The sequence below is a fragment of the Gallus gallus genome, chromosome 27 (assembly GCF_016699485.2).
Source record: "Gallus gallus isolate bGalGal1 chromosome 27, bGalGal1.mat.broiler.GRCg7b, whole genome shotgun sequence".
In the NCBI taxonomy this organism is placed as follows: Eukaryota; Metazoa; Chordata; class Aves; order Galliformes; family Phasianidae; genus Gallus; species Gallus gallus.
The window spans coordinates 4,344,919-4,360,535 of NC_052558.1; the positions used below are offsets into that span (position 1 = coordinate 4,344,919).

A 15,617-nucleotide genomic window follows, 5' to 3' on the forward strand; every position below is an offset into this window, starting at 1 on the left:
CGAACCCAACCGGGCAGCTCTGCTTTGCACCGGGGGGGGTGGGAGGGGGGGGAGGGTCCGGGGGGGGCGCACGGGGGGGTGGGCTGTGCACGGGGGGGTCCCTACTGCGCGTCGATGCGGAAGGAGAGCAGCTTCTCGGAGTGGAGGTTGTTGAGGGTGCGGAGGTCGGGCAGCTTCAGCAGCAGTTTGGTGAAGCGGGAGCTCTCGGCCGGCCGCGTCTTCTGCACCAGAGCCCGCAGCGCGCGGATCAGCGTCTCCTGCAGCTGCTCCACCGACGCCGCGTCCTCCATCCCGGAGCGGTCTGCGGGGCCGGGCGTCACCGCGGGGGGGAAACGGCCCCGGGAGCGCCCCCGCGACCCGCCCGGCTCCGCCGCGGCACCCACCTGCCGACACCAACACGACGGCGGTGAACAGCCCCAGCTCCTCGTCGCTGAGCTGCAGCGCGCTGAGCTTCTCGCTGAACTCGAACATGGAGCTGAGCAGGTCGCCCATGCCCATACCCCACAGCTCCTCCAGGCTGTATTTGGTGCGGCTCATGAACGTCACCGTCTGCTCCTTCACGTTGAACAGCGAGGCGAAGCGCACCATCAGCACCTGCAGCACACGGCGTCAGCACGGCGTCGTGCAGCGCTGCGGGGCGCTGTGCTGCGGTGTGGGGTGCAGTGCTGGGGTGTGGGGTGCTGTGCTGCAGTGTGGGGTAGAGTGCTGTGGTGTGGGGTGCTGTGCTGCAGTGTGGGGCGCTGTGCTGCAGTGTGGGGTGCAGTGCTGCGGTGTGGGGTGCTGTGCTGGGACACTGCGCCTTGTGCAACATCATGCAATGCCATGCAGCATGGTGCAGTGCTACAGTGCATTGTGCAGCTCTACAGTGCACTGTGCAGGGAGATGGGGCACTGTGCAGGGTTGTGGGGCGCAGCGCTGGGATGTGGGGCACTGCTGGGATGCTGCACCTTGTGCAACAACACGCGATGCCATGCAGCATCATGCAGTGCTGCGGTGCACTGTGCAGGGTTGTGGAGGGGCACTGTGCTGGGATGTGGGGCACTGCTGGGACACTGCGCCTTGTGCAACACCGTGCAACGCCATGCAGCATCATGCAGCGCTGCAGGGCTCTGTGCTGGGACACGGAGCACCATGCAACGCCACGTGGCACCGCGCTCGGATATGAGGCACCGCGCAGTGCCGTGGTGCATTGTGCTGAGCTGCTGCATCGCCGTGCAACACCGCAGCACTGAGCACTGTGCGACACTGGGGGCACTGTGCAGTGCCGTGCAGTGCAGTACCGGAATGCGGAGCAGCGCGATGGGTTGTGGGACACCACGCACCACTACGGGGCACCGCGAGGTCACGGGGCAGCGCGCGTGGGGCGCCGTGCAGTGCCGTGGGGCGCCGTGCTGTGCAACGGGAGCCCGGGACGTACCTCGAAGGTGCCGGCCTTGAGCAGGGTGACCTGGTCGTGCTGGGACAGCGCCTGGAAGCCGGGAATGTGCTTGGCGAACTCGACCACCTCGCGGACGGCGGGCGTGAAGCTGAGCGAGAAATCCTCCCAGATCTCCTGCACTGAGCGCCCGCTGCGCCCCGCCGGGTGGCTGTTCATGGGGCAGGCCTGCGGGAGCGGCGGCTCAGCGCGGCCGGGAGCGCAATTAGCGGCCGTAACGAGCGGGGGGGGGCGGGATGGGAGCCCCCGTTGGGCTCACCGGCAGCACGTCCTTGGGGCCGCGGGGCCACGCGCAGCCCCGCGCTGTGGGGTCGGGGTATGCGGCGGCGGGGGGGGGGGCAGAGCCGGGGCTCGAGGGGAGCGGGGGTCCAGGCGGGGGGGGCCGCGTCCCAGCGCGGGTGGGCGCCGTCGCAGCTCGGGGGGGGGCCCAGCTTGTCGTGCGCGTAGACGAAGATCTCCCGGTGCGCTTTGGCCACCTGAGCGATGACGTCCTCGGTGGCCCCCCCGGGGCTGGGCGAGCGAGGGGGGGTCAACTGCTGCGGGAACTGGGAGAAGCAGGCGGGGGGGGCGAGCGGCGGGGGGCCGGGGGGCAGCGGGCGGCCCCCCACAGGAACGGGTCCCTCGCCCAGAGGTGCCCCCCCCAGCACGGCGCTGCCCACACTCATGGCGCTCTGCATCTCCGCCAACATCCGCTGCTTCTCCCGCTTGGGGATGCGCCCGAAGCGCACGGCTGTGGGGACAGCAGGGTTAGGGGGCACGGGGAGACCCCCCCCAGCACAACGGGGACCGCTGGCGTCACCGCCATGACCCCCCCTCCAGCCCCTCGGGTACACTGTGCAGGAAGAGGGCACGGAATGGGGTGGGTGCAGCACCCGGGGCACCGCTCCCAGAGGAGTGCACAGCCCTGGGGGGGTCCCAGCCCTATGGGGTTCCGCAGCCCTGGGGGGTCCCAGCCTTATAGGAATGTCCCAGTGCTACTTGGGGGGGGTGGGGAGGCACAGTCAGCGTAGGGATCCTGGCCCTGGGAAGGGGTACCGACCCTGTGGGGGTGTCCCAACTCTGGGGTGGGGGGGAGGTCTTATCCCGGGGGGGTCCCTACCCAGGGGGGGTCCCATCTCTGTGGGGAATCCCAGCCCTATGGAGGGGGGGGGGGGGGGCACAGCTCCAGGGAGCTCCCAACTCTGACCGGGCTCCCAGGCATGGGGGGCTCCACCCCAGGGGGTGTCCCAGCCCCGCGGGGGGTCCCGGCTCACCGTCGCGGGACATGCCGACCAGCAGGCACTTCTTGAAGCGGCACTGCTGGCAGCGGTTGCGGTTGATGCGGACGATGGAGCAGTTCTCATTCTTCAGGCACTTCTTGTACTGGATGTTCTGCTGGATGCTGCGACGGAAGAATCCCTGCGGGGCGCCGGGGGGGTCACTGGTGGTCCCCTCATCTCCCACCCCCCCCCCCCCCCCCCCCGTGCCCCCAGCCCATACCTTGCAGCCCTCGCAGGCGTGCACACCATAGTGGAAGCCGGAGGCGACGTCACCGCAGACCTTGCAGAGCAGCACCATGCCGTTCAGCTCTGGGGGGGATAATGGGGGGGGTGAGCGCACCGCGGGGCCGGGGGGGGGGGGGGTCCACCCCGTCGCCCCCTCCCATCCCACTCACTGGTGACATTGGTGCCGCTCTTGTTGGGCGAACCGCGGCGTCGCTCATCCGCTGCCACCGCCACTGAGCCGGGGAATGCGACCGAGGGGCCGTAGGGTGAGGAGGAGGAGGAGGAGGAGGAGGAGGATGAGGAGGAGGAAGGCGAGCCATCATCGCGGGGGGGCAGCGGGCCGCCCCCGTAGGGCCGGGAGTCCTGCAGGGAGCCGGTGGGCGACGGGGGGAAGTAGAGGGGGACGGACTGAGGGCCGCCGACGGAGCCTTCGCTGCACAGCGGGACGGGGCTGGCGCGGGGGGGGGACCCCACGGAGCCCACGTAGCTGATGACACCGCCTGCGGGAGGCACGGAGAGGATCAGAACGGGCGGGGGGGGGGGGGGGGGGGGGCCGCGGGGAGCGCCCCGGAAGGGCCGAACCCAGAGCTGCACGTGTGGCACGGAGCGGGGGCAGCGGGGAGGGCGGCACACGGGGGTGCGTCCCACGTGCCGTGGGGACACGCGGCCCGGAAACGGCGGTGGGAGGATGTGGGGCGGGAACGGAGAGGTGGGAATCCCGGGACGGGAAACCCACGGCAGAAATCCCGGGATGGGAACGGCGGGATGGGAACCCCGGGCTGAGGGGGGGGGGGGGCACCGTGCGGGGGGGGGGGGGGGGAAGGGAGCGCTGCGTGGGGATCCCCATAAGAGCACGGGGCCCCCACCCGCTGCACGGCACGGCCACGCGTGGGGTCACGGCCCCGCGTCCCCCCCCACGCACACAGCGGCGGTTGGTGCGGGGCCGGGCACGTGCGGGGCGCGCGGCCGTGTGTGTCCCCCCCGGGCCGTCGCATCGCGGCGGATCGGGGGCAGCGGAACCGCTCCCGTTCACCCCCCCAAACCCCCCCCACCGAACTCCAAATGTGGGGGGGGTCCCGCAGACCCCACAGCAGCGCCGCCCCCGCGGGTTGCACCGGGGATCCCCGACCCGAAGCGTTGGGAATACCGCGGGGACGCACCCGGAGGGGTTCCCCGGCACCGCGGGACGCGGGGGGGGCCCGGAGGCGTCACGGCTCCGCGGCCGCCACCCCCCCCCCCCCCCTGGCGCGCCTCACGCCGCCGCCCCACGTGCTCCCCCCGCACGTGGCCGCCCCCGGCCCCGCCCCTCACGCGTCGCTCCGCCCCCCCCGCCACCATTGGCCGCCCCCCCCCCACGGCGGAGCGAGCGAGCGGAGCGCGGCGTCCCCGCTTCCGCGTGTGACGTCACGGGGAGGGGGGGGCGGCGGTGACGTCACGAGGGGCCGCGACCAATGGGCGGGGGCGGGGCGGGGCTGCGGGGAAAACAAACTCCGCACGTGGCAGCGCCGGGGAGGGGGCCACGTGCCGGGGGGGGGGCTGGGAGGGGGGGGGGGGGGGGCAGCTCCTCCGCCCCCCACCGCGCCCGGTGCCGCTGCGGGACCCCCCCGGTGCCTCCCGGGCCGCACACGGAGCTGTCGGTGCCGCTGCGCCCGCGCCGCCGTGCGGGGGTCCGCCCGGGATCGCCGCGCTTCCGCAGCGCCGTCAGCGCATCCCGGTACTGCCGCTCCGCACTGCGCCGTGCCGCTGTCAGCGCTCCCCGTGCCCGGTGCCGCTGCCCAATGCCGCTCGGTGCGGCTGTCAGCACATCTCGTTGCCCGGTATCGGTGCTCAGCACCGCCCGGTGCGGCTGTCGGCGCGTCCCGGTACTCAGCAGCGGCCGGCGCCGGTGCCCAGCCCGCCCGACCCGCTGCCCCGCACCGCCCCGTGCCGCTGTCAGCGCGCTCCGGTGCCCGGTGCCGCCGTCGGGACCCCCCGGTGCCGCTCCGCTCCCGGTCCTTCTCCTGCTCCGCGGCACCGCGCCCTCCCGGGACGGCGGAACGCCTCCACCGCACTCCCGGTGCGGGTCCCGGCGCCGCTCCGCGTCCCCGCAGCTCCGCTCCCCCGCAATACCCGCGGCGCGGACACCGCTCCGGCGGCACTGACCTGTGCTGCCGGTATCTGGGGCGGCCATCTCCGAACCGAGCCGCGCAGCGCCGCACCGGACCGGACCGAGCCGCGCAGTGCCGCCCGGTAGCGCCGCTGTGCGCCCGCCGCCCCCCCCCCCCCCCCGCCCGCCACCGGCCGCGGCTGCGCACTGGGCCGCACGCGGCGCCGCCGCCTCCCCCATGTGATTCCCGGGGAGAGCCTCGTGCCCCAGTGACACACTTTCCGCCGGCGGCCCCGCACCGCGCCCGGCCCGGAACCGGGGAGCGCCGCGCTGCGGCACCGGGACCCGCACCGCGCGGGAGGAAGGAGGGGGGGGGGGGGCGCGGCGGGGCCGTCCCTGCGGCGGAGACGTGCGGTGCGGCGGTGTCCCCCGCGCCAACGGCACCGCGCGGCACCGGGACCCAACGCGGGGCGGCACCGGGCGCCCCCGTCACCCCGAGTGCCGCTGTCCGCCGCCCCGGGGACGGCCGATGCGCCGTGGGGTGGCACTGTCACCACGCACGGGGCTGTTTCCTGCGCGGGGACACCCGGACACAGCGCGGCTGTGGGGGGGAGGGGGGGGGACGGGACAAAAGGAACACTGCGGTGCCCCCCGCGCTGGGGACGTCCCGGCACCACGAGGGGACGTTGGGACGCGCAGGGAAGCGTGGCCAGGATGCCCCCGGAGCCGCCGGGAACGTCCCCACGGACCCCCGCGACGCGTCCCCCGCTCAGCCCCACGGCACCCGGCGCCGCCCCACGTCACGGCCCGGGGCCACCTCGAGCCGAGGCCGTCACGTGTCCCCGCGCTCAGGTGCCAGGTGAGCGCTGCAGGGACGCACGTGTCCCCCCGCGCCCCCACCCCCGCCCGTCCCCGCGCGACGCGGTGTCCCCGTGGGGCCGTTCCCGGCCCCTTCCCGCGCCCGGCGGTGCTGCGGGGCCGCGTGTGGCCGTTCCCAGGTGGCCGCGGTGCCGCGCGGTGCCGTGCGGCGGTGCCACGTGCGGGAGCGCAGCGCTGCGCACGGGGATATTTTGAGCCGCGCTGTTTACCTCACCGCACCTCTTCCGGGAAAAGCGGGGGGGGCGACGGGGGGGGTCCGTGCTGCTGCTCCCCCACCCCCCCACCGCGAAGGCCGGGTGCTGGGGGGCAGGGGGTGCAGTCGTCTCCCCCCCTCCGTCCCCCCGTGCTGCTGCAGCCCCGCGCACCCACTGCAGAGCTGCGGTGTCCCCACGGGGCCGAGGTCACCGTGCCTGGCCGTGTGCCACCGCGGTCACAGTGTGCCTCAGTTTCCCCACCTGCAGGGGTAGGCAGTGCCGGGAGGGGGGGAGGGGGGGCAGGTGGAGATGGAGGGGCTCACCCGGGAGTGTGGGGGGAGGGGGGGGCGCTGTGACCCCAAACCCACTTTTGTCCCCTTGGGCGCATTTGTCCCCATGGGTCCCTGCTGACGGTGCCCCACTGGAGCGCTTGGGGTGCGGGGCACGGCCGCTCGTTGGGGGCGGGGGTCCCTGCGTTATGAGCGGCGAACTCAGCCCCAGCTCGGCCCCAACGTGGCCCCAGTTTGGCCCCGCGGCTCTTGGCCGGGCCGGGGCTGCGCGCTGCCAGGACGCACCGTCCCCTCCCCGCGGAAGGGGGAACACGGGAACGCGGGCGGTGCCCAGCGGGGCCACAGCGGCACCCGCACCGCTCCGACCTGCGGGGGCGGAAGGGCTCCGGTCCGTGGGGTGCAGGATTAGGGGTGCGGGGTTTAGGGGCGCTCAGATTCCCGCGGTGCGGGGGTTTGGGGGTGCGGAGCGTTCACATTAACGGGGTGCAGTATGTGGGAGTTTGGGGGAGCTTCCATCCGTGTGTACGGGATTTTGGGGGTGCTCAGATCCTTGGGGTGAAGGTTTAGGGGTGCAGGGTGTTCCCATCCACGGGGTGCAGGATTGAGGCGTTTAGGGGAGCTTGTAGCCATGATTGAGGGGTTTGGGGGTGCGGGATTTCCGGGTGCCGGGTTTGGGGGTGCGGGACTTGGAGGTGTAGAGTTTCGGGGTGCGGGGTTTGGGGGCGATGACGCTGTGGGACTGCAGGAACACAGCTGGCCGGGCTCCATGCGCGGGGTGGGGGCACGATGCGGTGCAGGACCCGGCGATGTGTGTGTGTGTGTGGGGGGGGGGTGTTGGGGGGGTGCAGCAGAGGGCTGCCGTGCCCCCTCGCAGCCCCTTCCCGACCCCGCACCCCGCGGATGGCCGCAGCCGCCGTCTGTAGCCGCGCATGTGAGCGGCGCTCCCCGTTCCTCTCCTCCTCCTCCTCCTCCCCCCGCCCCCCCCCCGCACCCCTCTCCGCGCAGCTCAGCGTCACGTGGCGGCCGCATGTGAGCGCTGCTCCATTTTTATCCGCCCCGCGCGCCCCGCCGCGCTGCAGAGCCATGTGCGGGCGGCTGCGGGTGCACGTGGGGCTGCAGCAGCGCTGCGCAGAGCGGAGGGGTGGGGGGGGGGTGCGGGGCGCTGCGGGGGGACCCCACAATACGTGTGGGTCTGCGGGGGAGAGAGCCCTGTGCGTGGCACCGGGGTGCGGGGTGTGTGTGTGTGTGTGTGTGTGTGTGCTGCTGTAAGAGGGGCCGTGTAGGTGCAGGTACATATGTGTGTGTGTGTGTGTGGGTGTGTGTGGGTGTGTGCACGCGGCAGGGCTGCACCCCCCTACCCTGCAGGGATGTGTGTGTGAGCCCAGTGCATGTATGTGCAGTGTGTGTGTGTGTGTGTGTGTGTGTGTGCACAGTGGAGCTGCAGTCCCTGCCTGCAGAGGTGTGCATGTGTGAGCAAATGTGTGCATTGTGTGTGCAGGCGTGTACACGTCTGCATATGTGTGTGTGTGCTTACGTGTGTGTGCATGGATGTGTGTGTGTGTGTGCAGAGCAGGCTGCAGTCTCTCTGCGGGGAGATGTATGTGCTGGTGTGAGCAAGAGTGTCAGCATCTGTGCAGTGTGTACATGCTTGTACACTTGTGTGCGTGTGCAAGCAGCAGGGCTGCAGCTCCTCACTGCAGGGCTGTGTGTGTGCATGTGTGTGAGCACAGGGTGAGGTTGCAGTCTCTCCCTGCAGGGTGTGTGTGTGTGTGAGCAGTGTGTGCATGTGTGTGCAATGTGTGTGTACACAGCAGCGGTGCAGGCCCTGCAGGTGTGTGCGTGGGTTGTGTGTGTGCGTGTGCATTCTGGGGCTGCAGCCTCACAGCGTGTGCACGAGCTTGCACGTGGAAGCCAGAGGCAGCAGCTGCTGCCAGCAGAGCTCTGTTTACATCTGTGTTTATATCTGAGTGTGCATGCGTGCACACGTGCCTGGGGCCGCATTCCGTGCAGCACTGTGCACGCGCGATGTGTGTGCGTGCAACGCGTGCCCGCCGTGCACACCCCGTGGGCTGCAGTCCCTGCAGATGTGTCGGCGTGCAGCTGCTTGCACGCGTGCCCGAGGGGCTGCGGTCCCCGCGGAGCCGTGCACACGTTCAATGCACACGTTTAAGGCACACGCGCGCAGCGCAGGCACGCGCAGCGCACACTTGTGCAACGCGCACACGTGCAATCGGGCGGCTGCGGGCGTCGCTGTGCGGGCAGCGGGGCTGCGTGCGGGCCGAGCCGGGGGGATGGGGGGGGATGGAGGGGGGGTCCCGGTGCGGTGCGGGCGGCGCCGCCGCTCTCGGGCGCCCCCTAGCGGCCGAATCGGGGCAGTGCGGGCGGCGGGGAGGGACGCCCCCCCCCCCCTCTCCCACCTCGCACCGCCGCGCACGCGCCCCGCGCCCGGTTTGAAGGTACCCGGGGGGCGGCACTGAGAGCGGCCCGGCCCTGGGGGGGGGGGGGGGAGGTTGTGTGATGGGGGGCAGAGCCGCGAGGATACGCTGCGAGGGGCGGGGGGGGCTGCGGGGAGAGCCGAGAGGTATTGCGGGGAGAGGCTGAAGGGAGGGGGGGGACGGGACGCCGTCGGGGGGAGCCCGGGGGGGGGGTGAACCACGAGGAAAGGGCCGCGAGGAGCGGCGGGGGGGGCGCCGTGCGGGGGGGGGCGCAGCCGTCGGGGCCGCGAAGAACGGCGCTGAGCGATCCGGGGCGCCCGACCACCCCCCGCCCCCCCCCCCCCACCCAAACCAGACCCGCGCCGCGGGGTATGAGCGCGGGGCGGCCCCGGTTCCCCTCGGGCCCCCGCGGCCGCGCGCTGCCGTTGTGCCGGCGGAGCCGCGCCATGGCGGAGGGCGGTAGCGGAGCGGCGGCGCGGGGCGGCGGCGGAGGGCCGTGAGGATGCGCTCCACCACCGCCTTCCGGGCGGGCGGCGGCGAAAGGACGGGACCGGCGGGGGAGCGGGGCCCGGGGGAGCGGCGGGAGGAGGAGGAGGAGGAGGAGGAGGAGGAAGAGGGGGAGGAGGAGGAGGGCCGCCCGCCGCCCCGCAGGCCCAAGGAGCCGCCGCTGGGGGCACACAAGGGCCGGGCGGGAGGCGGCGGGGCGCCGGGGGGGGCTCCCGGGCCGCCGGCCGAGAGCTGGGCCGGGCCGGTGCCGCTGGCCGGCGGCAAGCAGGCGGGCGCGGGGGATGCCAGCGGCCGGCCGCGGTACCAGGCGGTGCTGCCCGGGCACGGCGCGGCTCCCGCGGCCGCCAAGGAGAGCGCAGGAGCGGGGAGCGCCGAGCCGGGCCCTCCGCCGCCGCCTCCCGCCGAGGCCAAGTGGAGGAGCGCGGCGCGGAGGAGCGCGATGGGCGCCGGCGGCGGCTCCCCGGGGCAGGCGGCGTGTCTGCGGCAGATCCTGCTGCTGCAGCTGGACCTCATCGAGCAGCAGCAGCAGCAGCTGCAGGCCAAGGAGAAGGAGATCGAGGAGCTCAAGGCCGAGCGCGACACGGTACGGCGGGGGGAGGTGGGGCGGGGGGGTGCGGGGTGAACGCGGCGCGCGAAGGGTTAAACCCCCCCGGGATATCGCCCCCCCCTCCCCCCCCCCCCCCCAAAGGTAAGTCTCCCCATGTGGCACCCAAGGGGTTAATTCTCCCCCCTTGGCACCCGAAGGGTTAACCCCCCTCCGCCCTCCATGCCCCACCCCCAAGCGCTAACGCTCCCCCTGGGACTTCGTGCCCCCCCCCACTACGGGGTTCCCCCTCCCCCAGCTTCCTCCGGCCGTGTAACGCCCCCCCGGGATAAAAGCCTCGGGCATTCCTCCCCTCCCCCCCCCCATGTTGCCCCCCCATTACACAGCACACGGGTTTAATGCCCCCCCCCCCTCCCAATGGGGTTGATTTCCCCCGGGGGGGGGTGGTGCCCCCGCCCGTACCGCCCGCACCCCAGACAAAGGCGGGGGGGTTTCGCCCCTGGGCCGGGGGGGGGTCTGAGAGCCCGGGGTTACCGGCGGGGGCACAAAGGGTGGGGGCGGGGCGGGACGGCGGGGGTTAACGGGCCGCGCCCGTCGCCATGGCAGCGTGGGGGGGGGGTGGAGGGGGGGGTGTTCTTAAAGAGCCCTCGGTGCCTCCCGGCCCCGCCGAGCAGGGGTTAACTTAAAGGGGCCGCGTCAGCCGCGGGGTGGGGTGTGGGGGGGGGGCTGCGGAGCTCCACTCCTCCGCCCCCGCGGCTGCCGCAGCCGCACAGAGCTCCCAGCGAGGGCCGGGCTGGTGCTGCCGCATGGCCCCCCCGCTGCAGGGCTGCTGCAGAACTGGCACGGCTGCGGGGTGTGTGTGTGTGTGTCCGTGTCCCACCCCAGTGCTGTGCCCCCGCGGGTGGGAATGGCCTATCTGCATTGCTCCCCCCCCCACCCCCTCCGCAGCCCCCCCGCGTGCACTGCCCTCTCTCTGTGCATTGCCCCGCGGCTGCAGTGCCCTCCATGTGCGTCCTGCCCTTCGTTTCCCCCCCGAGGTGGCTGTGCTCGCAGGGCTGTGCATTCAGGAGGAGCCCAGTGTTACCCCTGACCCACGAGCTGCCTGCTGTGGGGCTGCCAGGACCCCCACTCCCCATTCTGTGCTGCTCTGTGCTTCCCTCCCAGACCCAGCCCTCATCTGCACGGTCTGCAGCAACCTAAAAATAACACACCCCCCCCGCAGCCCTTTGCCTGGGGGGGTTCTGGGATGGAGCTGCAACAAAACACACCTCAGGCTGTCCCGGGGTGTTCGTCTGTGCCGCAGAGCCCAGCAGGGCTGCGAATGCGGCTTCCTAATAAAGACCGCATCCAATTATGAGCTGAGCCCTCGGAGCGCGCGGAGGGGATGCAGGGGATGCGGCAGAGCTGCAGCGGCTGCCATCACTGCTGTCACGTGCCAGGTGTGTGACGGCCGATGCCCTGCTGCAGTGGGGCCGGGCAGCACTGCCGGGCAAGGAGCAGCCGGGCGGCGAGGGGCCATCTTGTGCTGGCGGGGCATCTCAGGTCGTGCATTGCACACCTGCTGTGCCCGGCTTCCCCGTCGTTAGCATTACAGGGGTGCGGTGCCTGCAGCACGCGGGCAGCATCGCCCTGCGATGCCCGGGCACCGTCTGTGCTCTCAGCCTCCCATCCCCGGGTCGGGAGAGCGAGCGTGAGTTAGTGATGGCACTCGCTGTGCACAGCAAAACCCACAGCATCCCTCAGCCCGCTGCTCGTGGGGTGTGGGCACAGCACCAGGGGCTCAGGTGCCACCTGGGGGCTCCTCGCAAACCTCCTCCTGTGCCTCGAAGCTCTCCGTTGCCCGAGTTGCAAGGTAAAAGGTGGGATGGGCACAGTTTGCACTGGTCAGGAAGCAGGCAAGGCACCGTCCACGGCCTTCCGTGTCCTGCGATGGCTGAGCCCTTCCTGCAGGCACGCTGTGGGTGCTGCAGGTTGGCTCTCACCGGGGGTATTCCCCTGCTTGCCCACGGCTGCCCGCCAGCTCACGTCTGAGCCGTGCTGGTCCTGTGTTGCAGCTCCTTGCGCGCATCGAGCGCATGGAAAGGAGAGTGCAGCTGGTGAAGAAGGACACCGAGAGAGAAAAGCACAGGATCTTCCAGGGCTTCGAGGTGGACGAGAAGGCCGAAGCAGAGGTGTGTGAGAAACTGCCGCTGGAATGCCCACAGGAGCTGCTGGAGCCCTCACAAACCCTGCAGCCCAAGCACTTCCCCTACGGCCGGAACGGGAAGGGGCACAAAAGGTAGATGGTGCCGGGGCTGCGGGTGGGCAGTGTGGGGCAGTGTGGGGCTCCCCCAACCCGGCGCTGGCCGCGGGTTTCCCTTTCTCCTGCCTCCTGCTTGGCCTCGTTGTTTGCCCGTCCCGTTTGCAGTCCTGCTTTTGATTAGAACCCCAGAGATGCGCGTTTGTGGTGTGTGGCACCCACACCTTTCCCATGTGTGCGAGTGCTCTTAAACATAAAGCGGCAGCGATGCGCCCGGGAGGGAAAAAGTCTTGAAGCTGTCAGTGGAGCCGCAGCGTGCGGGGCTGGCAGCTCGGGGTGCTGCAGCTCAGCCAGCCTTTCTCGTGCAGGAAGCCGACGTTCGGGAGCGCAGAGAGGAAAACGCCCGTTAAGAAGTTGGTGTCTGAGTTCTCAAAGGTGAAGGGTAAAACTCTGAAGCACTCACCGGTGAAGGAGGAGTCGAGTGGTTCTTTGTCCGAAACTGTTTGCAAACGAGAACTGCGGAGCCAAGAGACTCCAGAAAAAACCAGGTCGCTGCTGGAGACCCCGCTCAGACCCTCCGCCCCACTGAAGGGCCCCAGCAGCCACCCCAAGGAAAAGGGCTTCTTCAGCGAGATAGACGACCTGCCCTACCTTTCCACCACGGAAATGTACTTGTGTCGCTGGCATCAGCCCCCCCCATCACCGTTGCCGTTACGAGAGCCCTCCCCAAAGAAGGAGGAGACTGTAGCAAGTAAGCAATGGAGAGCCTGCGGAGGGTGTGCGGGCAGGGCTGGCAGCCGGCGGAGCATTGCCTGCCTCGGGAGCCCCGTGCCTTTCCCCAGGGCTGGCACAGAGCAGCACTCCGGATGCAATGGAGATACGGAGCGGATTGCCCGCACTGCCCGAGTGCTCCAGGCCCCTTCTCTGGCTCATGCTGCCTGTGCCGGGCGGCAGGGCAGGGGGCTCCGGGCTCCGTGTGTGCCAGACCAGCCTGGTTTCCAGCACAGCCTGTGTGCCTGTTTGAGCAAAACGTGAAGCAACTTCCTGTTTGTGGTTGGGAAATGTGTTTCTGGGTTGGTGCAGTGCAGTGTGATATGTTTGTTCCTCGCCACAGCGCCCGGGCGGAATCCCTGCCTCCTGCTGGGCCACCTCTTGTGGGTGTTTTCCTCCAAACCCCAGAGTGCAGCCTGACATGGGGAGGAGAAAGCCCTGAGCTCTGCAAGGTGCCCAGCAGGCAGGTGGAGGGAGCGCAGTGGGAGCGGGGAGCTGCCAGGTTTGCTGCACTGCCAGTTGCCTGCAAACACTGGATAGCAAAATGTCACGTGAGTGAGGAGGAGACGTCTGCATTCCGTCCCAGTGCCTCAGGTCTGCTGCGAGAGGCAGGGCAGCTTCCAGCCCTCCCCGTGCTGCCGATTCAGGGCAGCCTGGCTGGAGCTTTCTGGTGCTTGGGACTGGTGGCGTAGAGTGAGCCCGCAGTGCCTCTGTGCTGGGTTAACGTCTGAACCTTCCCCCTGCAGTTCCATCTTGGAGGGACCATGTTGTGGAGCCCCTGCGAGACCCCAACCCCTCAGATATCCTGGAGGTACGTACGAGTTGTGGCTGGCCCTGTGTGTGTGGCTGAGGTTGCAGCAGCCATCTTGTCACCATTGGAACCGATGTCCGAGCAATCCCCCCCTGGCTGTTGTGCTGCTCCGGGAAAGCAGCTTGAAGCATTTGTTCTGCTTGTGGGGCTGGGAGCCTGTCACCCTTCCCTCATTTGTCTTAAACTGTAGAAGGGCTCCTCTGGGGCTGTTGGAGTGGAGTAAACTGTGCTGTTGTTGGGGACAGGCAGAGGGTGAAGGCACCTGGAGCGGGTGAGGGAGACAAATGGGTGCTCCCCCCCAGCACCGATCTCCCTTTCTCTCCTCTCCATGCAGAACCTCGATGACAGCGTGTTTTCCAAACGGCATGCGAAACTGGAGCTGGATGAAAAACGAAGGAAAAGGTAGGAATAAATGCAGTGCTGCAGCTCCCGCTGGCCTGCATGGCTGCCAGCACCCAGCTGCAGCTCCTCACTGCCTGCGGGTTGCTGTTTTCCAGATGGGACATCCAGAGGATCAGGGAACAAAGAATTCTACAGCGACTGCAGCTCAGAATGTACAAAAGGAAAGGAATTCAGGAGTCGGAGCCTGAAGTTACCTCATTTTTCCCTGAGCCGGATGACGGTGAGTGCCTGCTGGTGCCGGAGCACGCAGGGAGGGCTGCCTGCCCTCTGCAGCTCTGTGACGCTGTTTCTCTCCCGCAGTGGAAAGCTTGCTGATCACCCCCTACCTGCCTGTCGTTGCCTTCGGCCGCCCCTTACCCAAACTGACCCCACAGTGAGTACAGAGGGGCGCTGGAGATGGGGCATCGCGGGTGCAGATGGGTATGGTGCTGCGGCGTGCTGAGCGCTGGCTCTGCTTGCAGGAACTTCGAGCTGCCCTGGCTGGATGAGCGCAGCCGCTGCCGGCTGGAGGTGCAGAAGAAGCAGACTCCCCACCGGACCTGCAGGAAATAGCAGCGCAGCGGAGCCGGGAGCTCTGTACGTTGCCGAGTCCCTGCCCTCTTCGTTCTTGTTCAGGGCTGGTTTTGTTCCCTCCATGCCCTGGTTTCGTTCTCTCGTTTTCTTTTCAACACGTTTCAGACTCGTCCCCGCTGCCTGTGCTTTGAGCTGGGGTTTCTCTCCCATTTGCGTTCCTCCCTCCTCGGCAGCCCTGCGTGCAGCAGTGGGGTGGGAGCCTCCTGTGGGTCCCAGCGGGTCTCGGTGTCCGTGGCAGGCAGGGACCGGGCCCGGCCCGCGCTCCCCGGGGAAGGAAGGGCTGCGGCGGCGCTGGCCCCGCTCTGCTGTTGGCTCAGGAAACAGCGCTGAGCGGCTGCCTGAGGCCGAAGCTTCCGTCAGCCGCCTTTGTGTTGCTCCGGTTGGGTGGCTGTAAGGTGGTGGGAGGGGGAGAGCTTCAAAAGGAAACGAAAACGAACTCTTTTTTTTTTTTTTTCTCTTCCCGTGTGTGAAATAGAAAAATCCTCAACGCACAACGTTGGTTCTTTTCTAATTTAAGCCTCCCGAGGGCAGCAGCGTGGCACCACCCGACCCCCTCCCACTGCGCCAGGAGGAGCCCCGTTCTGTCCCAGGCTGTTCCTGCGGGCGCAGTGCTGGAGGGCGCAGTGCCGGCGGGCGCTGCTCGCTGCTTCCCGCGGCTGACGGCGGGAGATGGGGTACAAACGTTAACGAGACGCAAACGCCCCGCCCTGCCGTCTGCGTGCGGCCTGGGCCTGCCGCGGGGCCCGCCCCGTGTGCCTGGGCCGCTGTGTAAATAGCGCCGGTGCTGACTCCGTGGAGACGTTTTGTCTGTTTGTTTGTTCTGGTTTTTATTATTATTTTTATTTTCCTCCATTGTTTTTTTTTTTTTTCAATAAAAGCGGAAAAACAACGGCTGTATCTCCGTCCGTTCCTCCCCCCGCGACCTCTGGCCTCGGCGCCGTCTCGCGCGTGACGTCACTTCCGCCTC

At 69.7% G+C, this 15,617-nt stretch overlaps 2 protein-coding genes across 3 annotated transcripts; one reads left to right on the forward strand and one right to left on the reverse strand.

Annotated features, from left to right (window-relative positions):
- Positions 1-36: 36 nt before the first annotated feature.
- NR1D1 (nuclear receptor subfamily 1 group D member 1) lies at positions 37-5,156 on the reverse strand. Its single transcript, XM_040653346.2, is given in 8 exon segments — positions 37-301; positions 384-594; positions 1,418-1,651; positions 1,654-2,165; positions 2,689-2,833; positions 2,915-3,003; positions 3,090-3,419; positions 4,080-5,156. Coding segments are annotated over 8 exon segments (1,899 nt in total). The 5' UTR covers positions 4,258-5,156; the 3' UTR covers positions 37-101.
- A 4,362-nt stretch (positions 5,157-9,518) lies between these two features.
- MSL1 (male specific lethal 1 homolog) lies at positions 9,519-14,762 on the forward strand. 2 transcript variants are annotated; one of them, XM_015299558.4, is made up of 8 exons: positions 9,519-9,893; positions 11,909-12,132; positions 12,462-12,844; positions 13,611-13,675; positions 14,010-14,077; positions 14,173-14,297; positions 14,378-14,450; positions 14,539-14,762. In XM_015299558.4, exons 1-8 carry the CDS (start codon positions 9,750-9,752, stop codon positions 14,627-14,629), a joined length of 1,173 nt encoding a protein of 390 aa, XP_015155044.1. In that variant the 5' UTR covers positions 9,519-9,749; the 3' UTR covers positions 14,630-14,762. The 2 variants fall into 2 exon arrangements, with proteins under 2 accessions (XP_015155044.1, XP_046760464.1); XM_046904508.1 differs by lacking the exon at positions 9,519-9,893 and adding an exon at positions 10,601-11,293.
- The last annotated feature ends 855 nt before the right edge of the window (positions 14,763-15,617 follow it).

Excerpts from the sequence above, each read along its gene's own strand:
- MSL1 (XM_046904508.1), top strand. The coding sequence starts at position 10,661 with ATGGCCCCCCCGCTGCAGGGCTGCTGCAGAACTGGCACGGCTGCGGGG. Across the intron at positions 14,078-14,172 it reads GATGAAAAACGAAGGAAAAG|ATGGGACATCCAGAGGATCA; the intron begins GTAGGAATAAAT and ends GCTGTTTTCCAG. Across the intron at positions 14,451-14,538 it reads TTACCCAAACTGACCCCACA|GAACTTCGAGCTGCCCTGGC; the intron begins GTGAGTACAGAG and ends CTCTGCTTGCAG.